At 56.3% G+C, this 26,655-nt stretch overlaps 1 protein-coding gene across 1 annotated transcript in view; it reads right to left on the bottom strand.

The window, feature by feature from the left end:
* Positions 1-11,412: 11,412 nt before the first annotated feature.
* The window catches only part of LOC105820447 (taste receptor type 1 member 2), a 16,674-nt gene continuing 1,431 nt past the window's right edge, over positions 11,413-26,655 (bottom strand). The window contains exons 2-6 of the mRNA XM_012656928.1: positions 25,649-25,949; positions 22,530-23,300; positions 18,996-19,205; positions 13,473-13,596; positions 11,413-12,341 (exon numbers count right to left, since the gene is read on the bottom strand). Of these exons, the coding sequence (XP_012512382.1) occupies positions 11,413-12,341; positions 13,473-13,596; positions 18,996-19,205; positions 22,530-23,300; positions 25,649-25,949 (2,335 nt within the window). The remainder of the gene's footprint in view (positions 12,342-13,472; positions 13,597-18,995; positions 19,206-22,529; positions 23,301-25,648; positions 25,950-26,655) is intronic.

The raw sequence follows: 26,655 nt of genomic DNA, 5'->3' as shown, positions 1-26,655 counted from the left end.
CACCATCACCACCACCACCACCATCACCACCATCATCACCACCAACAACAACAACACCATCACCACCACCACCACCATCACCACCGTCGCCACCATCACCACCATCACCACCACCACCACCATCACCACCATCACCACCACCACCATCACCACCATCACCACCATCATTATCATCACCCCCAACACTATCACCACCACCACCACCATCACCACCATCACCACCACCATCACCATCACTACCATCACCATCACCATCATCACCAACACCATCACCACCATCATTATCATCACCCCAACACTATCACCACCACCACCATCATTATCGTCACCTCCAACACCATCACCATCACCACCACCACTACCACCATCACTAACATACCACCATCACTATCATTACCCCCAACACCATCACCATCATCACCACCACCGTCATCATCATCACCACCAACACCATCACCACCATCAGCGATACTAACACAATCACCAACAGCACCACTACTAATAGCACCATCACCAATATAAACAGTACCACCACTGTCATCACTACAACCACCACCTTCACCACCAGCATAAACACTATCACCAGCATCTCCACCAACACCACCATCATCATCATCACCCTCACCACCATCATCGCTGACTGAGCCAGATCTAGGTTGAGTTGCACCAGAGAGCAAAGAGGACCCCCTGCAGCTGACACTGAACCCAGAGCCTTCCCAGAGAGAGTGAGAGTGGGCTGGGCATCTGCCCCCAGGGAGAGCCAAGTGGCTGAGTCCGTCAGCAGGGAGTAGAGCTGGGAGGGCAGGAGACTGGGTTGGAGCTGGGACTGCAGAAGAGAAGCAGCAGACAGGAAGCTACCCAGGGCGGCCATCAGGATGGCTTGGAGAAAGAGGGACTAGGGAGTCTGAGGAGCGAGACAGCAGCTGACAGTCATCCAGGCAGGATGTCAAAGAGGGGAAGAGAACAGCCCTACAGGAGCCTGCTTGGGGGAACGGGCAGGGGAGGAGTGGTGGCTTCTCCACAGTGAGGTCCAGCAGGCAGGTAAGCCCAGCCCAGGTGAACAAATACCAACCTTGCACCATCACAGCGCCCCACTCTCCAATAGGGCCATGACCGCCATTGCAAGAGGGGAAACTGAGGCACCCACTCCCCTGCACTGCCATGACCTCTGCTGCCATCGCAAGTGTCCTCAAGGCTCCCTTCCCCACAGCTGTCGACATTCTCACACCTCCGCAGTGCCCGCTGCCATGACCCCACACGACGGAAGTAGAGCCTGCCGCTGCCCATCACAGACACGCCTCTGCCGCCTTTAGCGACAGCTCCCAAGGTTACGGGACCCTGAGGAGGAGATCAGCGGGCAGGAGGCGTCCTGGGGAGCGCCCTTGGGACGACACCTATGGGGGCGGGCGGTGGGGGGCAAAAATGGAACTGCGCAGAGAGAGAAGCTGGGCTGCAAAGCCGCCTCAGCAAAGGCCTCGGCTGACCCCACGGGGACCTCTAAAGACGGTGGCTCTTCACAGTTGTCCTGCTTTGCACGAGGAGGCCAGGCCGCGACACTCCTGCGTCACCCAGTCATTGTACACAGGCAGCTCCCGGGAAGAGGGCATGACCTGGGGTGAGGCAGCTGTCCTCAGCCAAGAGCCATTTCCAGAGAGGGTTGGGGACTATCAGCTGGCAGCCCTCCCAGCAGCGGGGGAAGAGCCCTTCAGTCCTGAAAGGGATCTGGGTGCTGCATTACGGTGTCCACCACAGATGCCCATGAAATACCACGTTCCCACCCTCCCTTGTAGCAAGATGTGACCAAGCAGCTAAATTCTGGTCGATGACATGTGAGAGGAAATCATGTCTGCCACTTCCAAGTTATGTCTGAAAAGGAATGGGCATGTTCCCCACTTTCCCACTCTTGTTCCCACTGATTGGGATGCAGATGTGATGGTAGGAGCTGGAGCAGCCACCTTGGGTCCAGAGATGGATGCTGTGTATGGAGGGTGGCAGTTGCACACTGGTTTTCAACTACGCACCTCCAGATTGTTACATAGCAGAGAAATAACTTCTGTGTTTAAGCACTTTGGGGGTCTCTGTTTTAGCCTACTCTCCTATGCCTTAATTGGGCAGCCACCACCTACATCACTATTCTGCCAACCATATGGCCACTTGTCCACTGTCACCAACACCAAATGACCACTCCAGGTTCCAACCCTGGCTGTGCCACCTACATGCTCTGTGACTGTGGACAAGTCACTATACCTTTCTGGGCCTCAATTTCCTCTTCATAAAATACGAAACTTCATAATAATACAATTTTGCATACCTTGCAAGGTTGTCATAAGGATTAAACACGTGATATATGAATGACAGGAGCAAAATGTATTAACACACAGGCTTTTCCCTCCCCCACACCTCCCCATCCTGTCGTCTGGACCCAGAGCTGTGGCCTGTCTTACATGTCATCGTAGCATCATCACGAAGGCCACTACAGTGTTGTCCTGCTGCCTTAATGACTAGAAGTACCACTTCCACTTCCACTTTAAAGTCAGACAGACTTGGGTCCCAGTCCCAACTCCATCCCTTACCGGACGCACGGCCGGGACAACTCACTTAACTCCCCTGAACCCCAGTTTTCTCACCTGTAAAATGGGGATGACGACAGTGCCCAAGGGGTGACTATGTGAAGTCTGTGGGACATTGTGTGTAGCGTGCTAAACGCTGCACCCAGCTCCTAGGAGGTGCTCAGTAAATGGCGCCCACTGTCATTGCAGTGGTTGCTCTCCATCTCCGTAAAACGCCCTCGGGTTACCATCGCGAGAAAGCCACGCACGAGGGGCTCGCTGGGCCTAGAGCTGTGCTGGGTGGGGCGGGAGACACGACCACTCTCGGGGACGCGTGACTCGGGTGCGTGGCACCTGCCAGCGCCATGGCCAGGCAGGAATCCCGCGGCCGGGAGAAGGGGCTGAGCCCAGCACGGTCCAGAACCCGCAGGTCGGCAAGCCCGGCCCTCCCCGGAAACCTGTGTTTGCAGGTCACTGGGGGAGGAGCTACAGGTGCACAGGTCCACACTGAGGCCACACCAAAGGCAGGTCTTGAGGCAGCACCTGAGTGTCTGATTGGGACAGGCCAGCTCACGGTTCAGGGCAAAGTCGAGGGGTGAGCCTTCCACGAGGCCCGCACTCTGCCATGGCTCAGCTCCGGGGCCGGGGGCCGGGCGTGACCCCGGCCAGCCATCCTCCTTGCGTGGGCTTCCGCACGGGTGCCGGGAAGCCCTCCTTGGTAAAGCCGTCTTCCTCCTGGCCTGGCGCCTAAATCCAAGTGGTCCCTGCCGTCCCCCCGGAGGAGTGCTGACTTGGCTTCCGGGAATTATTCCACGAGTTCTTTTCCCTACAGCGGGGAACGGGACAGGCTGGTGAGAACCCCGACCCTTTGGAAAACCAGAAACGGAAAGGAAAAGGAGCACAAAAAAGGGGGAGGGGAGGAGCGCTAATGACAACATTTGAAAAACTCACCATTTTGCCACGATCCCAACCAAACTGGTGACAAGACATCTGGATGATCACCCTCCGCATCTCCTGCATTACTCACAATCGTCCACACGTTGGCGGCCCCTCCCTGTGAGAGGACTTACTTTCCTGCCCATCAACGAGTTCAAGGACATGTGACTTGCCTTGGCCAATGAAATGTGAGCACAGGTGACAGTGTCACCCGCCCCCCATGGAAGTGTTGAGGGTCAGCGTGAGCTTTTGCCGTGGCTCTTTTCCCATGTGAGAGTAGACGGTCTGGCTAGGGCGGCTCCTTCAGCCTGGATCCCGGAAAGAAGACACGAGGGAGAGCAGTCACCAGCCCACAGCTGCCTTGTATCGGGAGAGAGAAACTGATCTTCGTTCCTGATGCCACTGAGATTCAGGGGATGTTTGTCACGACAGCAAAACCTATCAAATACTGACTGACACCACAGCTAGGTTTAGGCAGCGTGGACCGATCTTCGTTCCTGACGCCACTGAGATTCTGGGGATGTTTGTCACGATAGCATAGCCTATCAAATACTGACTGACACCACGGCGCTAGGTTTAGGCAGCGTGGACCGATCTTCGTTCCTGACGCCACTGAGATTCTGGGGATGTTTGTCACGATAGCATAGCCTATCAAATACTGACTGACACCACGGCTAGGTTTACGCAGCGTTCACAGTGGACCAGGCCCAGTCCTGAGCACTCGACCCGTACTCCCTCACTTACTCCTCACGGCAACCCGATTACGCACCGTGTCTTACGGAGGAGGTCAGCAGCAGATGAGTCACTTAACTGATGGGCAGTAACTAGCAAAGCCGTGATCTGAACGAAATCTGTCCACCTTGTGCGAGGTAGGACCGTTTCCCCCCATCTTACAGGCGGGGACACTGAGGCTCTGAGAGGCAGAGGCATTTGCCCGAAGCCACACGTCAGTCCTGTCACTTGTCATACAGGAAGAACCGAGGCATCCCCACTTGGGGCTCAGTAGTTGTCCACCACCTCTCTTTGCCGCGGCTGGACCCGAAGGCTCTTGGATGTCCCGGCCACAGCTGGTGTCAGGAAACCACCCTCTGCGGGCTCTTCCCTCCTCCTCAACGTTCAAGCTTAAGTTTCAGGAGACCCTGTGCCCCTCCCTCAGGGAGAAGGCAGGGCCCATCTGCTCCGCACTTCAAAGCTTTCTGTTGCTGGCTCACGCCCTCCCGCTCCTGTGCAGAGGCTGCGGTTCACATTAGCACCCCGGGCCTGCGGCAGGCGGATGCAGGGCTTGGGCTCCGTCCAAAAGTGTCAGACTCCGCTGGGGCTGCTATAACTACTTATCTAACATGCAACATCAGATGGTTTGATCTGCCAATTAGGCCCACCCCGAGCTGCTAACTGGAAGCAGATGGGCCCACATCGCAGTGTGGAAGACTCACACTCCCCACTTCCCTCTGGAAGGGGACGGCGGCACCCTGTCTCTCTCCCCTCGCCCATTCTGGGCACCCCCAGATGGCAGCAGGTCTAAGAGTCTCCTAGGGAGGCCTTGGGTGGGGGATTTGAGGCCCAGGGAGAATTGGCCTCGTCACCTATTCCCAGAGGATCGGAGGAGACTGTAGCTTCTGTTGTGGCGTGGCCCCAAATCTCAGAGTGTCTACGAGCTTCTGCCAGCTTCTTCCACCGAGTAGTCATGGGCCTGCCCTGGGACGCCTCTATAAACTGGATCTGCGCCAGCCGCAGACTGGGTGCCAGGCCTGCACAGGGGCAGCGGGACGGTGTGATGACTTCAGGGTGTCCCTTCCGACACGCGGGTGGCCCACACCCACCCAGCCAAGCCCGTTCCAGCTAGCCACTGCCCACGCCGGGATCCTCGCTCCCACCCCACCCTCCCATGGCCGGTCAGTCACCAGGACCATGGATGTGGCCGCCACTGACCAATGCCAGGCCACCCTGCTCGCTCAGCTGGGCCCGGTGGCAGAGTCTCAGCGAGTCTCCCGCCTCCTCTCTCAGGCCCCTTGTAGCCGTTCCCCACGCTGCCCGTCTCCTCGCCTCGGAAACCCTTCGAGGTTCTGTCTCAGGACTAAGTCCAGATTCCGTACAGTCTCGGCAGCCGATACTTGCGGAGCATTTGCACCTCCGGGCCTGCGCATGCCAGGCACCCCGCCTGCTTCCCCGCAGCCCTGTGGGGCCGTGCTGTCACCTGCAGCCCCTCGCACCAAGGAAGGGACCGCAGCACAGAGGGGAGAGGTGACCCAACCAGAGTCCACAGCTGGACAGACACCCTGCCCCTCCCTCCCCCTCCCTCCCCTTCCCTCTCTCTCAATATTTCCTCTCTCCCTCTCCTCCTGTCTCACTCTATATCCCCCGTCTCTCCCTCTCTTCCCCTCTCTCTCCCTCCCTCCCTCTCTCCTTCCCTCTCTCTTCCCTTCCCCTCTCTTCCCCTCCTCTCCTGAGCTCACCCGCTTTCGCTTTCGCTCTCAAGCTCCAGCTCCACCCTCTGTTTTCTGGACCTTCCCAGTCTCCCGGCCACTGGGCCTTTGCTCAGGCTGCTCCTCCGCCTGGCACACACCCCCAGTGTCTCCCCTGCCTGGCTGACGGCCACTCACGCTTCAGGTCTCTGATCGACAGTCGATAGAAGGGAAAATGACTGGCAAGAGTGTCTTAGAGCCTGGCAGAAAATACCAGCAAGTACGGTGAGAAGGCGGCGAAGAATTAAAGAGCAGCCGTCACAGAGAAGAACCTGGCCAGGCACGGTGGTGCGGGCCTGCAGTCCCAGTTACTTGAGAGGCTGAGGCAGGGGGATCGCTCGGGCCCAGGAGTTCGAGGTTCCAGGGAGCTATGATGGTGCCACCACATTGACGTCTCCAGCAAGGGGTCCTTTCCGGGTGTCCGGCCCCGTGAGCCACCCCCTCACAGGCTGTCAGGTGGTGTTGTGATCGTCTGCGTGGTGTCCTGAGTCCTCCACTAGAGCGTGTGCTGCCTGGGAGCAGGGACACGGCAGGGACCGTGCTGCAGTCCCTTCTTCTCGGGCATCGTATGCTCGGTGCCACACAGAGCCTGACCTCAGCGCTCAGTGACCATTTGCTGAGTGAATGAATGAATGAGTGAATGAATGAATGAGTGAATGAATGAATGGGTGAATGCATGAATGGGTGGATGGATGGATGCTGGCCTCCAACAGCCTCTCCTTGCTTCAGACGCACCCCGGCCATGACCCTGCGTACGTCCTGGCATGCAACCAGGCAACATGTTGGGGACGGCCAGGTGTCCCCTGGGGTCCCTGGGGTCTGAGGCTGGGAGGTGAGCAGGGTGCAGACATCATAGGGCTTGACACGCACGTGAGAGAGGTCACGCATGGTTGTGCGGTACGTCCTGAATGTCATCAATAGGTTTTTGGAAACTTCTACTTTAAGCAAAACAACGTACGGAACATCCTCGAATAAAGTCACTTTGCTCGATGTTGTTTCATTATAACGTCGATGACAAAAAGCCATTAGTTTCGTTATACACCGTTTCACCTAAAGTCACAGTTTCCAAGCAACTATGGACGACGTTAAGTGAAGACTTAACCGTGTGAGCACTGGAAGTCACGACGTTTTCTGGGCCAGGGGGCCGGTGACTGTGACCGAGTTCGGGGGCCACTACTCAGGTGGCCAGAGACTGGCCGTGGGAAGAATGACGGGGCCCAGGAGAGGAAAGCCCGCCAGGTGCTCTCAGAGACATGTTTGCAAATCAGAGTGCAACCAAGGAGAGGACCAGATGGTGGTTAAAATCAGGTCCTAAGACCAATTGGGGACCTTGAGGCCAAAGAAGAGATGACCTGAGGAGACTCAAATAGCTGTCACCCCTCCCAGATTCTCCCTTGAGCCCAAATTCCAGCTTCCCCACTTAAGAGCTGGGTGACCCTGGGTGAGTTGATCAGCGTCTCTGAGCTTCAGTTTCCTCTTCAGTGGTATAAGGACGCTTTGGGTTGCCAGGGGCAGAAAATCCAACTGGAGCTATCTTAAGCAATAATGGACGTTAATTGATTCATGAAATGGAAGGTTCCAGAGGTAGGGCTGCATGTGGGCGAGCTCCATTAGCTCCAAAAGGATTCCAAGGACCCAGTTTTTCCGTCCTCCCACTGTGCCTTCTGCAAAGTTCCCCGGAGGCTGATTCACCTCGTGATCCCACAGAACCGCCCCCAGCTCTCGGGTCTACGGCCTTGCCAGTTCCTAAAGAGTGTTTGTTCCAGAAAAAGTTCTGAGAGTGTCTCTGATGAGACCAACCAAGGTCCACCCCCTGAAGCCAGGACGTGCCGGCAGCTTCCCTGGAACCACACGGGGCCACTGGGCAGGGTGGGAGGCACCAGCCCGTGTCCGCCGCCGGTAACGGTGCCCATCGGGCAGGGGCATTGTGGGGATCAGAGACAAGGTGTGGGAACCACCTGGCGCACAGTAGGTGCTCCTGGAAAGTTAATTATTCTTTTTGCTATGACATATAAATGGCCACCGTGAGAAACAGGAATCATATTTAATTCATGGTCCTAAAACATAACACTAAGGCTGGGCGTGGTGGCTCACGCCTGTAATCCTAGCACTCTGGGAGGCCGAGGCGGGAGCATCGCTTGAGGTCAGGAGTTCGAGACCAGCCTGAGCAAGAGCGAGACCCCGTCTACTACTAAAATTAGAAAGAAATTAATCGGACAACTAAAAATATATAGAAAAAATTAGCCGGGCATGGTGGCACATGCCTGTAGTCCCAGCTACTCGGGAGGCTGAGGCAGGAGGATCGCTTGAGCCCAGGAGTTTGAGGTTGCTGTGAGCTAGGATGACGCCACGGCACTCACTCTAGCCAGGGCAACAGAGTGAGACTCTGTCTCAAAAAAAAAAAAAAAATAACACTAGTGTCCATAAATAGAAATCCCACAGAGTCGGGTTTTAATTCAATCTAAGAAATATTTTCTAATGACTGGTGCTGTCCCCAGCGAGCCTCCTGTCACCGGGGAGGAGCAAAAGGGATGAAGGTCGCAGCCGTCAGGGGAGCTGTGGAACGCGGGGACGAGCGGACGCCCTCCGAGGTCGCTGGGACTCGGGATTCTCTGCTCTAATGGTGGCCACGAGGCAGAACCAAGAAACAAGGTGATTAGCTCCTTTTTTAAAAAAAAATATTAAAGCAAGGCATGAGCGGCATGCAAGAAAAGAGAATTAAGAGCTTAAAACTCCCTGAGCCCCTGACAGTCTGGTCCCGAGGGCCGGGGGAACGCACGGACGCAGCCACATCCAGGAACAGGCTATACCAAGCTGCTTCCCGAAAGCTCAGGGCTGGGAGGGGCCTCAGCGGAGGCTCTGAGCTCCCCTGGGAAGCAAGCGGAGGGGACAGAGAAGGAATGTTCCAGAAAGACCCCGGTAGTCTAGCAGCCTACAGCCCACTAGGCCAGGCCAGGGCTGAGGACTCTGGGAAGTGGATGGAGCCCAAGAGGAGGCCGGTCACGGTGACCAGAGAGGGCCAGATGGCATCTCGGCTGACCCAGGAGAGGGGCAACCCAGCGTGTGCACAGGATGCTGGCAGTGGCCACCCAGGGAGGACAAGGTCCAGATGCTGGCTGGGCCCCCCACATCCAGCCCCTGCTGCCCTTCCAAGCGGGGTTCTTGCTGCCCAGCCACTCTTGGCCACCTGCTCCTCCTAGAACTGCCTGGGCTCCCTCCCACCGCACCTGGCCTCCCCCTTACCCCCAGACCCCTGCTTCCAACACTTCTCTGTCCCTTGGGCTCTTTCCAAATGCCAGCTTCTCCCGAAGTCTTTCCTGGTCACTGCACCCGCCAGCCACCTCCCTAAAATCTGAAGCCCCTACCATGGCACAGCCCCTTGCCTGGGGACACCAAGTGTTCCCTCTGTGCACGGCGGTGGGGACCGCTTTCTGGGCAGGGCTGTTGGGGTTTCACCCCGTAGAGGACAGCGGCTCCAGCGGCGGGCTGTGTGCTGGGCTCAGGTGAGCTGTGTGGCCCTGGGTAACTGCCATAACCTCTCTGAGTCCCCTTTCACTCTCTGTCTGTAAAGTAAGGATCCTGATAGTTCCCGGCCGACAGAGTTTCGGGAGGCATAAATGGATAAAGCAGTAAAGTTCTCAGCGAGGGGCCTGGCAGTAAATGGTAGCTGTTGTCCTCACCGCGGTCAACACGGTGTGATTGTAAGTGCAAATGTTTGTGGGCACCAAGGGCTGTAATAGGGGAACGAAATTAATGAGTCCGTGGCCCGGGGGAACGGTGGCAGAGGAGAGGGTGCGGGAGGTATCGTGATTCAGCCATTCGGTCGCACTCACGGGTCACCTGCTGTGTGCCGGGCTCTGGGAAGAGAAACAAGCACCATCCCTGCCATTGTGGAGAAGTGGCCCAAAAACGTGAAGGCCCTTCCCCCACATGCCAGATGGTTCCAGCCAAGATCCCGCCGCCGCCATCTCCAAGTGTGAAAGAGGCGAGCTGGGGACAAGGAGGAGGCAGCCCTGCCCTCCCAGCCGCCGACAAGCTCGCGGAAGCTGTACCTGCCGGGTTGGCGCCGGACAGACTAAATCGCTTCCAGCGCGGTTCCGAGAAGGCCATGACGTCGCACAGGAATGGATTCTGGGGGAGCCGGTATCTGCCGTGCTCGGGGAGCAGCAGAGGCGGCTCCGACACTGGCTCTCCCACCTGCGGGCTGGGCGCACCTGGGCCAGTCACTCAGCCTCTCTGGGTGGCAGTGTGGAGGCCTCAGCACTGGAGTCCTGGCTCCCCGGTGAGAGGCCAGGCCTGGTGCCTGGACTCGGGGAGTCAGAGCCTCTCCTGTCGCTGGGGCCACCACTGGGGCTGGTTGGCACGGGCACAGCCACGCCCGGCAGCATGGTTTCCCCAGGGTTCGACAGCACCAAGGTGGCAGTGCCAGCACAGTGCACACTGGCTCTGGGGCATGCCTGAGGCCTGAGCACCCCCAAGACACACCCAGAATTTGCTGGGGTGGGGCAGAGCTGGGGAACAACTCGAGGAAGGCTAATTTCCAACAGAGGCTAGTCCCAGGGACTAGAGCCCGTGTCTAGGCATTAAAAAACGAAAACGCAACTTTCTGTTGTCTCCGATGGTTCCAGGGTCACATGGATTTGCAATGGTTCGCATTTATTGAGCACCTACTACATGCACTTCACATACATTGTATCTCTGATCTTTCAATGTCCCTGCGCAGCAGCTATTGTTCCCATTTTAGAGACAGGATGTGTAGGCTCAGAGAAGGTAAACGATCAGTCCAGGATCACACAGCTTGGAAGTGGCAGTGCTGGGACCGAAACCGAGTTCTCTCTGATTCCACATGTTCTTTCTCAGGGGACTTCCAGGAACAGGCGGGAAGCTCATTCATTCACCCGAGTGAGGTCTATTCACGAACATGTACGAAGCACCCACCATGCCCAGCCATCCCTTAGACACGACACAGAAGCCTGGGCCCAGGCTCTCCGGGAGCAGGGACATGAACCGCAGACGCATGGGCAGCATCACTGGAGCTCACGCACTGATCGGCAGACCCCACCGTCCCACCCAACCCCAGCCCAGTCACCAGCGTGGCCCCTTCGCTTTGAACACAGAGAAGGGAACGAGCCGCAACCTGCAGACGCCCAGCGCGACCGCCAGATGGCAGCTGTAGGCTGCTAAATCAGACTTTGTCCTTGGAGACCAAGAGGTCACCTGGGGTTGTTGTTTCTAGAACAGGGTGGCAGTGCCTGACAAGCAAAATAGCTCAAGAGAAAGGAACAAAGTCACTAAGTGGGTAAAATGGCCAGGATGCAGAGAACCTCAGAGGATCACCCAATCGGAGACCAGGGTGACACGGTCCTAGCCGGGGAGGGCGTCCCTGCTTCCATCTGGGGTTGAACAAATGAGAGCCTCCGCTCCCAGCCCCAGCGTGGGGCCCTCTGTCCCGGATGCCGACGGCGCTAGTCTTTCCGCATGGTGTAGCCCTGGATCATGCTGTTGAAGTAGGCCTGCGTGTTGCGCTCTGGGTAGAAGAGGATCATGTAGCACTTGGGGCCGAAGTATCCCAGGCTGATGGCCAGGAGGTTGAGCACAGTGACCAGGAGGTCCATGATGGTGACCAGCACCCCGCTGTAGACAGACATGAAGGTGCAGAGCGAGACGGAGGAGGTGAAGTAGAAGGTCATGCTGAGGGTGATGAACTTGGCCTCGTTGTAGTTGGTGGGCAGCTCCTTGCCCATGTAGGCGAAGCTGAAGCCCACCACCGAGAGGGCCAGGTCCAGGCCGGTGCTGAACAGCAGCAAGCCGCGGAAGTTGGGGTTGCAGGAGAGGATCATGATCTGGGGGTCGTCGGGGTCGGCGCGGGTGGTGGGGTTGGGGCTCGTGGTCAGCAAGATGCCCACCACGGTGGCCACCTTGAGTGCCGTGATAAACCCCACGGAGACGTAGGGCCCGTGGTAGCGGACCCAGTAGCTGTAGGCGCGCGGGAGGCGGCTGGCCATCTTGAAGATGCACACGATCTGGAAGGAGCGGACGGTGATGCAGGAGATGCAGATGGTGAAGCAGATGGGGAAGAGGGTCTGGCGGCAAAGGCACGTGGAGACCGTGGGCGACCCCACGTACACCGGGACCACCATGTAGGCCACCAGCAGCGGCGTCAGCATCAGGAAGCACATGGGGCCCCCAGCCGAGCGAACCATGGGCGTCTGGAAGTGCCTCCAGAATATCACCATGATGGCCAGCGTGCTGAAGAAGCCCAGGGCAGCCAGCATGGCCACGATGATGGTGGGCGCCTCGTGCCACTCCAGGAAGGCCAGCCGCCGCCTGAAGCAGGAGGTGCCGCTCCTGTGGGACCACTTGTTATTCGGGCACGACTGGCAGTCGTATTCATCTGCAAAAGCAACTTCCCTCAGCCACTCCCACCTTCTGAGCACCGACGTCCCGCAGGCCCCGCACTGGGGCAAGCCCTGCGTTCACAGCCAGCCTCCCCTGAGTCCCTTACACGCGCTGGCTCAACAAATCCTCACAGCAGCCCCATTTCACAGACGAGGAAACTGAGGCTTCACAAGGTTAAGGAATTTGCCCTAAGTCACGGAGCCAGGAAGTTACAGAGGCAGGATTCAAACTGGGGTCTCCTTGACTCAGAGCCTACCAACTATATAGTTCCTGCCTTCTAAGACCTCGCTCTCTGTGCGAGAGGCACGAAACCACTTATTCAAATAGTTTATGCAGCAAATGTTTGTTTGAGCACCACCCACGGTGCTGGGGACTGGGGGGAAGGCCCAGAGTGATGCATGCACCGGCCCATGCCTCCAGGCTCCTGGCCAGCCGTCAGAGGAAGGCCAGGGAAATCAATCAACAAACTTTTGTCCGGCACCTACTCAGCGCCCTGTTCTCTGCCAGGCACACAGTGAGTGCTGTTTTGGTAGACGGAATCATCCACTTAGCTTACATTCATGCGGCCGTGAAACAAATGTCTGAGCCCTAACTCTGAATTGTACTGGACTCTGATGTGGACCCAGTGCTGACGCTGTCTGCACCTGCCTCGCGTTTATGTTCCATGGGGAGAAACGTTCGATCTCCTAATCAAGGAAGTCATTCGACAAACATTCACTGAGCACTTACATGCTCTGAACTACACTAAGCACTCGGGAGGCCAGAGAGATAAAGCACGCACCGTCCCTGCCCGCCAGAAACTGTCCTGCTACTGGCAGAGCCGTTATTCACCCTCCAGCGGCTATTCCCCTGCCTGACAGCCCTGCACCCTGGGCCGTGTGTGGAGTGGGGCTCAGCTCCTGTCCTGCCGCGGGGGGTATTGTCCCTTCTTCCTCCCCCCCGAACCAGGGGATTCTGCTCCACACCAGGTACTGGGAGATACAAGAGGAACCAGACATGTCCCTGACATTTGGACACTTATATGCCCTGGGGGAGACCCCAGAGGCCCCGCCAAGGGGAAGCGCCCTGGAGAGACAGGGGCGGGGCGGGATGGGGGCGGGGCAGGGGCGGGGCCTGCGAGCCGTACCTGCGGTCTGGTTGAGGAAGGTACCGGGGAGGCAGTCGATGCACTCGAAGCAGCAGGAGTGGGTGCCCACAGGCTTCTTCCTTTGCCCAGGCTGGCAACTCTTGGAACACATGGACACGGGGACCTGGAGGGAGGAGGGAAAGAGACCCTGAGCCGTCTCTTCCCACACTCTGGGGCTCCACCTCTCCCCGACTAGCAGGATGCTCCGGGGAGGGAAGCCGGGTCGCTGCCTGGGAGGGGAGGGGATGCTGGAATCGCCTTTTAGGGACCTTCTTAGTTTTGCCTGCCCGAGACCGAATCCACCTTCCTCCGGTATGCTGAAGGCACCCGACGGTCGAGACAGGCTCTCCGAGGTTCTGGGAGGACGGGACGCAGCCCCCGGGGGCTGCTGGCACGTGTTGTCACGAAGAGGCCAACGTGCCCAAGGAGGGTCTGCGAGACGGAGTGAAACCCTGGACCCACACCCGCCTGAAGCCTCACGGTCTCCCTCTGGAGTCTTCAGTCCTGTGAGGCAGTAAGTCAACTCTGCTGATCATTGCTCGTAGTGATGGCTGCTCGCTGCACTTCCTGGCACTCATGCCCAGGCTCCTAGTGAACATGGCCTTTCGGAGGTTTTCCAGGTGCCCGAGAGCAGGTGGGCAGGGACCCGCCTACTGTTTTTACTGCCACATTTCCAGAACCCAGAAGAGCACCCAGCACGGAGGCCGCCGGTCACAGCTTGTTAAACCCCAGTGATTGCACGTAGAGGCAGCGGGAAGTGCCGCGGGGTCGAGGGTGGTGCGATCACCCGGCCTGGCTGCAGTCAGGATGCGTGGGGAGAGGGTGCGGAGGGTGGGCAGCCGCGCTCCAAAGGCCCGTCCGTGGCACACCGACAACACAGGGCAGTGGGAAGCAGCCACGGCTCCTGAGTGGGCCAGTGGGTAAGATCTGGGTTGCATGAGGAGAGCGCTGCGAAAGCTCACACAAGAAGGGCCCAGACGAGGGGAGCCACCGAGGAACACAGCCCCCGAGCCCCTCTCTTCCGGCCCCTCCGAGGTCCCCTGCTTTCCTGCTCTGCCCTCCCGGCCACAGCTGTCAGACGACATTTCCAGATGGCCCACTCTCCTCTCTGAAACGTCTTTGTGGAAGAACCTCGGTGACCCTCCATCAGCCAAAATAAAACATCTGATCCCCTGCCAGGCTTTTGAAGCCCTCCATGGCTTTCTCTGCCTTGCACGTGACCGCACACACGTGCATGTATGTACACACCAACACACACGCGCACACACGCCCCTTATTCAGACTACACCCCACCACTCCCTTGCCAGGTATCCTCTCCCCACTTCCAAAGTCATCTCTTCACTATCTCCTAAATAATCAGATTAATCCCACCTCGTATCCCCGGAATCGCACCCTGCTATTCATTCATTCATTCATTGAAAAAGTTACTGGGCACACACGGATGCCAGGCACTGGGAATACAGCAGTGACCTAAATGAGTCAAAGTCCCTTTTCTAAAGGAATTAGTATTTTCACGGGGTAAGAGAGGACAACAAATACAGAAATATGTAATGTGATAGACGGTAAGAAATACCGTGATGAAAACCAAAGCAGTACAGGGAGGTGGAGAATTCAGGGGCGCAGACTGCAATTTCAAATGGGGTGTGCAGGAAAGTTTTCACCGAGCAGGTGACATTGGAGCAGAGACCTAAAGGCTGGGGGTGGGGGGAGTGCATTGTGAAGACACCTGCTCCAGGCGGAGGGAAGAGCATGTGCAAAGGCCCTGTGGTAGCAGAGACGTGGCACAGTGGAGGAACAGCCAGGCCAGCGTGGCTTGGGATGAGCGGGCAAGAGAGAAGGGGCAGGTCAGCTCATGGAGGTGGAGTCAAAATACTTGGGCTTTTACTCTGAGATGAGAAGCTACCAGAGGATTCCGCGCAGAGAAGTGACAGGATCTGACTTCTTTTCGACAGCATTCCCAGTTTTCTGTGTTGAGTATGGATTGTGGGGGCAAGGGCAGAAGCGAGAGACCAGGTAAGATGTTAGTGCAACAGTCCAGGTGCGAAATGACTGTGGTTCTGACCAGAGAGGTAGCGGAGCAGGTGAGAAGGGTCACATCCTGGACGTATTCTGGAGGCAGACTGGACAGCGTGTCCCCGCAGATTGACTGAGAAAGAAAGGTTCAAGAATAACTCCAGTGCTTGGGGTCTGAACAATGATGCTGCCTTCTGCTGAGACGGGAAGACCCCAGGGGAGCAGGTTTGAGTAGGCGGATGGATATTTAAGTTGAAGTTGAGGGGAGAAGTCCAGTCTGAAGATACAAAATTGGGAGTTGTAAAAAATGTGGATGAGCCCGGGCGCGGTGGCTCACGCCTGTAATCCTAGCACTCTGGGAGGCCAAGGCGGGAGGATCGCTCAAGGTCAGGAGTTCGAGACCACCCTAACCAAGAGCGAGACCCTGTCTCTACTAAAAAATAGAAAGAAATGATCTGGACAACTAAAAATATCTATATAGAAAAAATCAGCCGGGCATGGTGGCTCATGCCTATAGTCCCAGCTACTCGGGAGGCTGAGGCAGGAGGATCGCTTGAGCCCAGGAGTCTGAGGTTGCTCTGAGCTAGGCTGACGCCATGGCACTCACTCGAGCCTGGGCAACAGAGTGAGACTCTTATCTCAAAAAAAAAAAAGAAAAAAAAATAATGGGATGGCATACTAAAAGCTTGGCTAAGGTACCATCTTGGAGACCACACCTTGTGGGGTGGGGACACTGCCCTTTAGGATAAATATGTTTAGGATGAGGTATTGACGTTGAATGAATGGCTGGCGTATCGTGCTGTGACCTCAACAGCTAGAATATGTGGGTCCAGCAACCACAAGGTAAGAGAAAGATCGGCCACATTCACCATTATTCTCAGGGGCCCACTGTATCCTAGAAGTGGTACTTCTCCTCCCTACATCTTAGACTCTGCTACACTAGAGGCTCTGGTCCCCAGAGGGGGACTCCTTCCACCAGCAGAGACAACAGGGCTCTGTGATTACCACCCGGGCCTTCGGAGGTCCTCGTGCCAGGGAATGAGAAGCCAAGAAAGGTGGAGGTAACTGACCGGGATTGGCATGGGGGGCCAGGGTTGCTGCTGGGCAGGCGGGTAGGAAGGAGTGGGTCTGGAATCCCGGACGTCTCCGGGGCAAGCCTTGGTGCTTCTGCCCCAGAGATAACTGCCCACACAGAGCTGCTGCGGGTCCAGCCCAGCAAAGGCAAAGCAACTGCGGCTCAGCTGCCGTGGGGGTGGAGGTGTGGATTGTCCTGCCAGGTCGGTGACCGAGGGCAGCCGAATCCTGGCTGAGGGTGAAGGAGTCCACAGGGGACGGTGGAAGGAGAGAGGATGGATATCAGTGACAGCCCTGGGCCTGTGGCTGCATCCACCAAACTCCCCTTTGGTAGAGATTGGGCTGGCTGCTGCCCTAAAATCCCGCGACTCACCAGGCTCCGTGAAGGACACACACGCATCGAGTGGAACAAGGAGTTGACATTTCCGTGGCCTCCCTTCCCTCATATTTTCTTGGCCCACCTTTTATTCTAGCTGCTGCTGCAGCCACTCATTTCAAGCAGGTGGCACCTGTCGGTGCCGGGCCTCTGCTACAGGGCTCTCTTGCAGGCTGCCCTGGGGCTGCAGGGCGAGATGCCCGCGGGAAGCTGCGGGGCACTCACACACATGCAACCTGGAGCGCGAGGGTGCTAGCACCGCACAGGGTGGCCCCTGGCCACCAGTGGACCCGAGTCAATTCTAAGGTGGCTCTTCAGGAGGTTCCAGTGAGACTGAGCGCCCGTTGCTCACAGCAGTGTCTGGCTTGAGAACGTCCTCTTGGACTGACTTTCCCTCTTCCCTGTGGAACTCCCCTCATCCCACTTCCGCTCATGTCCAGGCATCACGCCCTGCAATAAGTTATCTGCACATAAACCCTCGTCTCAGGCTCTGCTTTCTGGAGGCAACCCAGGCAAAGACACTAGTATGGTTCGAATCGTGTCCCCCTTGACGTCCTAACCCTCAGGACCTTAGAATGTGGCCTTAGCTGGAAATAGGGTCATTGTGGTTGTAATTAGTTAAGATGAGGTCATACTGGAGTAAGAGTGGGTCCCTAATCTGGTATGACCGGTGTCCTTATTAAAGGAGTAAATGTGGAGACAGACACACACACAGGGAGAACCCAGGCGAAGGTGAAGCCAGAGATCGGGCTGGCGTGTCCCCACTCAGGGAACACCAGAGACCACCAGCAACCACCAGAAGATGGGGCAGAGGCTGGAACAGATCCTCCCCCCCACCCAGCTCTCAGAAGGAACCAGCCCTGCCAACACCTTGATTTTGGACTTCCAGCCCTCGGGACTGTGAGACAATACACTTCTGTGGTTTAAGCCTCCCAGTGTGTGGCAGTTTGTTACGGCAGCCCCAGGAAACTAATGAAGACACCAACCCAGCTACTCCACCAAGCCCTGAGACGCTCAGGTTACCAGCAACAGGTGCCTCCGGGACTGGGGATAAAGCGGGCTGTGCGGGGTGGGCGGAAGCAGGTACGGGGCATTGTCAAGGGACAGTGCCGAAGGCTCTTTGAGAAGCTTTCAGATCCCTACGTCCCCTCCCCGGGGGTAAGGGCTGGTCTCTATCCCTCCGCGCTCCAGCAGGATTCTGATGGTCTGTTGCCTAAAGAGGGCAAAACAAAGGCTCTTTAAATTGGCAGATGTCAGACACAGTTGAGGGCACAGCTACCGTACCAAAAACATGAGTATTAAATGGCAGGATGTAGCCGAAGTGCCGTACATAGAGAACCTCCACCACGGACAAGCTGTGTGGCCTCAGACAGGTCATGCAACCACTCTGTGCCTTCAGTTTCCTAATCCATAACGTGAAGAGAACGGTGGTATCTATCCCCTGGGGCTGATATGAGAATTGAAGTCCTGGCCGGGCGCGGTGGCTCACACCTGTAATCCTAGCACTCTGGGAGGCCGAGGTGGGAGGATTGCTTGAGGTCAGGAGTTCGAGACCAGCCTGAGCAAGAGCGAGACCCTGTCTCTACTAAAAATAGAAAAAGTAGCTGAGTGTCATGGCACACGCCTGTAGTCCCAGCTAATCGGGAGGCTGAGGCAGGAGGATCACTTGAGCCCAGGAGTTTGAGGCTGCAGTGAGCTATGATGATGCCACGGCACTCTACCCAGGCACTCCCTCTCTGTCAAAAAAAAAAAAGAGAGAGAGAGAGAGAGAATTGAAGTCCTTAGCACAGGTCCTGGAACACACATGTTCAGTGAATGTTTGCTTTGCAGAGGCCCCCTGGGCCCCTCTGTCCCAGGGAGCTGGAAAGCGTAGAACAGCCATAGTTCTCAATCAACGGGAAAAGAACAGGACCCCGGGCTACACACCTGTGAAGAGAGGTCCCACCAGCTATAGATAAAGACTCCCTAGACACCTTCCTTGATGAAAAGGGCCACACCAGCATGAGCCCCCAGGGCCCGCCCCTCCACCCGTCCCCCCCCACCAGTCCCCGTGAGCCAACCGTGTTGTTGGGGGTGTGCCAGGAGATGTAGCTGATGTTCTTCAGCTGCCGCTGCGCGGGGTAGTAAGACGCGATGCTCTGGAAAGGACTCTGGCTCATGTTCCATTGCCACTGGATGATGTCCAGGGGCATAGCCATGTCCCCCTCGTGGTCGAAGATGATCTGGTGGCCCAGGAGGGTGAAGTTGACCTTCCAGATCTCCTTAAGTAGCTGGGGGGTTGGAAGGAAGGGAAGTGGAGCTGGCATCAGAGTCAGAGCTAGACCTGGGAGAGAGTCTACCGTCCCCCTAGCCTTGATTTCCACCTCTGTGAACCACCTCTGTGAAATGGGGGCAAGAAGTCTTCAGAAAGGTGGCAGTTTGGGAGGCGGTAGCTGAGAGCTCTGCTCTGGAATCAGATGCATCTGGGTTTAGGCCCCAGCTCTGCCACTTACTGTGAGGGCTTGGACCTGTTGCTTAACCTCTCTGAACCCCAGTTTCCTCTTCGGCAAAGTGGGAGCAATAACAACCCTATCTTCGGGGCTCTGAAGCAGTGAAGGGGTTCATTAGGGGCTTAGAACAGTGCCTGAGGAATGGTAAGTACCCACTTCCTACTGGGGTGCTGTTATTATTCCTTTTCCTGGAAGTCACCTCGGTCATCCCTCTGGGACTCAAAACGTGAGGTCCAGAGCCCACTGTCTCTCTCACCTGCAAAGGTCAGCTGGAATCTCCCCCTGCTCCCTGTGTCCTTGCTGTCTCCCCACACCTCAGGGCCAGCTCTCATTCCAATCTCTCCCAACCCCTCCATACCCTCCGTATGCCGAGATGGTACCACCTAGAGCATGCTTTGCACTTGGCGTCCTCCGGCCTGAATTCCAGTCCTAGCTCTGTCTCAATCTGCTGTGTGACTTTGGGCAAATCACTGAACCTTGCTGGGCTGACCCTGAAAGGGCTTCCAGCTCAGATATTCCATCAGTCTGGCTCCTAGATTTTCCCTCCATAAACGGGAGGGTCCACTGGGCTACACCTCAAGAGCTTACCTCAGCTCAGGGACTGACAGACAGACAGACAGATAACCAAGGGAGTTTGGGACCTGGGATTTGAGGGATCTAAGATATGACCCCCAAGGGGTCAGAGCGCATCACTGCGTAGCTCTCCTGAGTAGGTGGGACCTGGACTGGTATTGGCAGAGACCTGGGCATCTTGGGGCTGCCCCCTTGGGTCTGAGTCCTGTTTCCCCTTCCTCACCCAGTCCCACCCCCACCCCGGCACTGGGAGACCCATGCACCTCTCCAGCCCGCACTGTCTCCTGGGGCCGGGCACCTGGTGTCAGAAATGAATGAGGAAGAAGAGGAAGAGGAGGAGTACCTTGGGCCTCTACTCTGCGCCAGGTAATCTGCACAGGTTATTGCTAATCCTCTCAATAACCCAGCAGGGTACATATGCCTGCTGTTTAACAGATGAGAAAACCAAGGCTCAGAGATATTAAATAACTTGCCCAAGTTTGCACGCTAGCGGTGGCAGAGCTGGGAGTCCAATCCAGGTCTGTCTGACTGCAAAGCTCCGCCCAGCTCACCACCACCGCCTCCCACAGTACGGACAGGTGGGCCATACCTGAGACGCCTGAGGGGCACACAGAGGTGGAGGGAAGGGTAGGGTGAAGAGCTAGAGCGGACGGCAAGCGGGCAGCAAATGCACCAGGCTGTGGTCCTGGCTCCACGGCAGGCCGGCTGACTGCAAGGTCCCGATGAGGGTCCCCATCAGGGTCCCAAGGGCCCCATTTCCCCCACTTGTGAAACAAAGGGATTGGACCAGAAAATCCTGAGAAGATCTCACAACTCTGACCCTCTATGATTCGATAACCTACTGAATATTGTCACTTGGATGAGCACAGGACTCCTCAGTTTGCCAGCTTGGGTTTATCCCCCCCATCCAACCACCCATGGGCAGCACATGCCCCCAGCACCATCCCCAAGTCGTCTCACCACCCCTCTGCCTCACCTCCCATGGGTGCCCGTCCCCACCGCCCTGCACTATTTCATCACCATCCCCAACCACCACCCCCGGTCACTCCCTAGCTGGGTGACTGTCACCTCTTGGAACCTCAGCTTCATCTGCATATGGGAAAGCAGCAGTATAGTAAGGGTGTCTACTCACAGAGTGTCTGGGGATGGATGATAATTCATATAAAAGGGTAAGCACAGCGCTGGGCATGGTAAGCGCCCATCCATTCATTCATTCATTCATTCATTCAATAAATGTTCACTGAGCCAGCCCAGTGTCAGCAACTTGGGATGCAGCATTGAACAGGGTTGATAAGGTCCCTGCTCGCACAGGCTTACACCCGGGGGAGGGGGGGGCGGGCATGGGCTGGGAAATTGACAATTAACAAAAAGCAAATAAACACAGTAACAACTTGGGGTATGTGTTATGACAAAAATAAACAGGGTGTTGGTGGGACCCAGCATTGGGGTGAGGGAGTATCAGGACACCACATGCAGGTTGCACCGTGCACAAGTGGGTCCAGTTAGGGCAATTGGGGGGAACAGCTGCAGTCCCGCCCACTCAGGTCACCAAGCTGTGCACCCCGAAAGGCTGAGTCCATCCAGAGCAAAGGGCATCTTGGTCTCACTGGTCTGCACAAAGGGGCATCACTTTCTAATTCGCAATGACACTGTTCACGCCAGTGGAGATGCCGGGTGAAGCCTGCACAGGCTGGGCTGGGCTGGGCTCCCCACCCCAACTGTAAATTGGCTTCTTGTGTTTTACCAACTGGCATCAGAATTCCTTTTAATGAATAACTAGTTTTTTTAAAAAAAGATGTGTTTAGGGATGCAAGGTCAGGCTCTGAGATTATGGGATGAGAGGTACAATTTAATAGAATGAGAGAGAGAATTTTTAGAGAGCTACTAAATTGCTCTGTTAAGGAAGTGAACAGTTCCTTGGGGAGAGGGATCTAGGAAAGGGAGGAAGAGGAGAACAAAGAGAGCAGGTGGGTAGGGTTTGGGGGTGTGGCTGAGCAGTAGGCGGGGGAGGCTGGCCCCCAACTGTGAAAAGGCAAGGAACTATGATATTTAAGAACAAAGAACTGGGGCCCTCACTGCCTGTGGGACCTCCTTCCGGCGAATTCCACCTGAATCTGTGAGGACAGACTGTCTTGGATGGTGAGGGTTACTTTAATTTAAAAAGGAATCTACAACTAAAGGACACGGGGAGCACTAAAGGGAGGGAAGGGCATGCCTTTAACCCGCATTTGGGTGAGGCAAAGACATGAAGTACAAACTATAATGTTTGTACCCTCACAAAACCCTGGAATAATAAATTAATTAATTAATTAATTAATTAAAAAAAAAAGGAATTTTGTTTGGCACCCAGAAGGACTTCTGGTGCTATGTGTCTGGAGGAAGGCGGGATGCCCCATGGCCTCTGGCGCACCCGTTTGCCCAGAAAAGGGAGGTGCAGGCTAGAGCAGAGCTTGGGGGACGGGGTGGCCCTGCGGTCTCCATGGCAACCGCGGAGTCTGCGCTGGCTTAGGCTTGGCTCAGACCCGGCCTCACCTGCCACGGATAGACGACCTCCTTGGTGCAGTTGGTCTCCCCGCAGCCCAGGAGGCTGTGCAGGGCGTGCGCCACGGCGTAGACGGCCGAGTACACGCCGTAGACAACGCGCTCTCCCGAGAGCGTGAGAATGGTGTTGAAGGACTTGGTGGTGTTGAAACACTCGTCGCACTCCTGGTTGCAGGTGGACCCCTGGCTGTTCCTGCCGGACGGCGGCCCGGCCTGCCAGCGGCGCACGCGGAACTCGCTGAAGCCCGGGATGGGCACGCTCTGGGTGGTGACGGCCAGGAAGGTGCCCGCGTGGCGCAGCTCGGTAAAGCTGTGCAGGACCGGGTCGATGGCCCAGGACTCGGAGGCGATCCACACGACGCCCGTGAAGTTCCGGCGCAGCACCTCGCGGAAGAAGTTGTGCAGGGCCAGGTCTGGCGAGAACACGACCACGACGCGCGCCGTGCTCTGCTGCAGCTTGTCCACGATGGCCCCCAGGCGACTGTGCTCCTCGGGCGTCGCGACCTGGTTGGGCTGCGGCGCGGGCAGCGACTCCTGGAAGGCGATGCAGATGTCGCGGCCGGTCAGGCGCTCGCTGAGCCGCTGGCCGTTGTCGCGGCCGTAGTCGTCGCTGCTCACCAGCACGACGATCCAGTTCCAGCGGAAGTGCAGCATCAGCTGCGCTATGGCCTCCACGTGGTGGTCGGCGCTGGGCATGGTGCGCAGCAAAGCCGGGAAGCGATGCTTGTTGCGCAGCTGGTCGCTGATGGCGCTGTAGGTGATCTGCGGGGGAGGGGCGGGGCCGCGGCATGAGCGAGCGCCACCGTCATCCTGGGGCTATTTGGGGGGCACCTAGTGCGAGCTACGCCCAGGGCTAGGGGGTTTACACCATCGTCATCACGGTCACAAGGGAGCAACGTACAATAAGAACCTACTGTGTGCCCGGCCCTAGGCTAGGTGCCTTACCTGTGCATCATCATGGTTTTGAGCACCTACTGTGTTCCATGCCCTGGGCCGAGTGATGTACACTGCGATCACCAGCACAGTAGCATTTAGTGAGAACCAGCCCCGGTCCAGGTGGCTGGCGTCGTTATCATTCCCGTCATTTGGTAACATTTAGTGAGCACCTACTGTGTGTCCCCGAGCATAGAGCTTTCCTCATCACCGTCACCATTGGGCTCATCGACTAGCCACATTTCTTCCCTCTGCCCCCAGGTTGCCCCACTCTTGGTTTTCACTGGATGTTTTATCTCCTTTGCTGGTTCCTTCTCTTCTCCATGACCTCTTACCCTTGGAGGGCTCAGCCTTGGGTCATCGTCTCTTCTCCAGCTATTGTCCCTCCCTTGGTGATCTCATCCTGCCTATGCTGACAGCTCCCAGTATATAGCCCTGGCCTGGACCTCTCCCCTGAACTTCAGACTCATGTTTGCAGCTACCTGCCTGACATCTCAAACTTCGCACACCCAAAACTGAACGCCTGTTCTCCTCTGAGCCTGTTCCACCCGCACCCTTCCCCATCTCGGTGGGTGGTGACTCCATCCTTCCAGTTACTCAGGCCAAAAACTCTGGAGTCATCCTTGACTCCTCTCTCGCACATGCCACATTTGGTCCATCGGCAAATCCCACCCGATCTCCCTTCAAAGTGTGATCATCGGGTACCTGCCGCCTTCCCGCTCCCTCCTGGTCCAGCCACCCTCTTCTGTGCCTGCACTGCGACATTATCCTCCCACCTTTCCTCCTCCTGTCTGTGCTTAATGTGGCAGCCAGGTGATGCTGCTTTCGCACATGGCAAGTCACACTACTCCTCTGCTCAGGACCCTTCCACGGCTCTGAATATCACCTGGGAAAAGCCAGAGTCCTTCACTGGCCCCTTAAGGGGCTCCGTTGTTTGCCCAGCCCTCACCTCTCTGATTTCGTCTCCTCCCCCTCTCCCTCTGCCCTCTGTTCTGCTCACCTAGTCCCACAGACAAACCAGGCACCTCCCAGCCTTTGCACCTGCTAACCCTCTTCCTGGAATGCTCTTCTCCTAGATCCTATGTAGCTCCCTCCTTCCTTCTCCTCCCTCAAGTCTTTGTCCAGGTGTCAGTAAGTCCCACCTGACCACACTGTTGAAAACTGCAATCTCCCCATTCCCACCACCGACACACTCGATTGCCTCTACCCTGCTCCACTTTTGCTTTTATCCATTGCACTTCTCACCTTCTAACATCCTACATCGCTCATTTATTTACACTTACTAGCTCTCTCCCTACCAGAAGAGAAGCTCCATGAGGACAGTGGTCTTTGTTTTGTTGCCAGCTGTATCCCAGCACCCACAACAGTACATGGCACACAGTAGGTGCTCAATAAATGTTTGTTACATGACTGAAAAAATGAATTCAGTCCTTGACTCGTTCTTTCGTGTCAACATATTAACATTTATTGAGTACCTACTATGTGTCAGACCCTGCAGTAGGTGCTTTGCATAATAAAACTATAGCAACAATTGCAGTATTTGTGACTACCTACTGTGTGCCAAGTCTTATGCTAGCTGTTCTTTTAACTAACAGATACTCAATACCAGTACTGGACTAAGTGCTTTCAATCATGATGGTGAGAATAGTTAGAATAATAGTAGTAATACTAATGGCTCTTTGGTGAGGACCTACTACAGCAAGGCAGACCCTGTGCTAGGCAATCATACAGAATAACATTGAACTTTTTGAGTTTTTTATCTCCTGTGCAAAATGCTTTACATGCTAGCGCTATGTTGCTATTGCTATTGACTATTGTGTGCTAGAGACTCGTACCCAGGTTGAACGCTCTAACCTTTCGACAGTCCTGGGATGGAACTCTTATCATCTCACTTTATAGGTGGGAAAACTGAGGCTCAAAAGAGTTAAGAGATTCACCAAAGGCTTCACAGTGGCCAAGACTCAGTGCCAAGATGCACACCCAGGTCGGTCTGCCTCCCAAGCCTAAGCTCTTACCCCATAGGCTGGGCTGCCTTCCCAAGATTGGGGTTGATGTCCTGGCCCTGCTTCTCACCCTACCACTCCCCATGATTGCTGGAGGAAGGGGCTACTGAGCCCTCTGGACAACCACCCCTCAGGCCCCTCCCCAGCCCCTTCTCTGGGGCCCAGGGACCTCACCTGTGGAAGCAGAAAGAGGGAGAGAAAGTTGGCCACAGTTACGACGGACTCAGAGTTGTCAGGGCCGATGACAGCCACTACCCGGGGCACATAGCTGCTGTAGTCCTCCTGGATGGGCAGGAAGTAGTCCTTCTGCGCCAGGAAGTAGAGCACTGGCTGCACGTTGTTGGAGATGTAACACACGTCCACCATCTCGTAGCCCAGCAGCACGCCGGGCAGCAGGCTGCTGTGGTTGTTGATCTCCTCCACCGCGAAGCGCATGGCCTGCATGAGGTTGTAGCCCAGCACCTTCATCTCATACCTAGAGGGGCCGCAGAGGGGTGAGGCGGAAGCAGGTCCAGAGTGAGGAGGGAAGGGGGTGGGAGAACCAGCCTGCTCCTCCTCCCTGCCACAGGAAAGCCAAGGCATTGACCGAGAAGGAGCCACTCCAGAAGGTTCTGGCATTTTTACCACATCATTGTCACCATGCCACATCTCTAGGGTCACCATCATCCCTATGGCCACCACTGACACCATGATCCATGTGACCACCTTCACTACCATCCCTGTAACCTCCATCACCACTCTACTGATGTCCACTGGCGTAACCACACTGTAACCGTCACCCACTGTAACCTCCAAACCACCATCACCACCGTCACCATCATCACCCTGTCCCTGTTACCAGTATCACTGCCACTGCCCTCACTGACACCACATCTTTGTGACCGCCATCACCACCATCATCACCACCACCACCACCATCATCATCACCATCATCTCTATCATCACCACCACCACCACCATCATCACCACCATCACCACCATCATCACCATGACCACCACAACCATCATTATTACCACCACCACCACCACCATCATCACCATGACCACCACAACCATCATTATTACCACCATCACCACCATCATCACCACCACCACCACCATCATCACCACCATCACCATCACCATCACCACCACCACCATTATCTCTATCATCACCACCATCACCACCATCATCACCACCA

The sequence above is a fragment of the Propithecus coquereli genome, unplaced genomic scaffold, assembly GCF_000956105.1.
Source record: "Propithecus coquereli isolate 6110/MARCELLA unplaced genomic scaffold, Pcoq_1.0 Scaffold528, whole genome shotgun sequence".
Classification (NCBI taxonomy): domain Eukaryota; kingdom Metazoa; phylum Chordata; class Mammalia; order Primates; family Indriidae; genus Propithecus; species Propithecus coquereli.
Note: the sequence above shows the minus strand (reverse complement) of the source record. Positions and strands in the feature narration are given on the sequence as shown.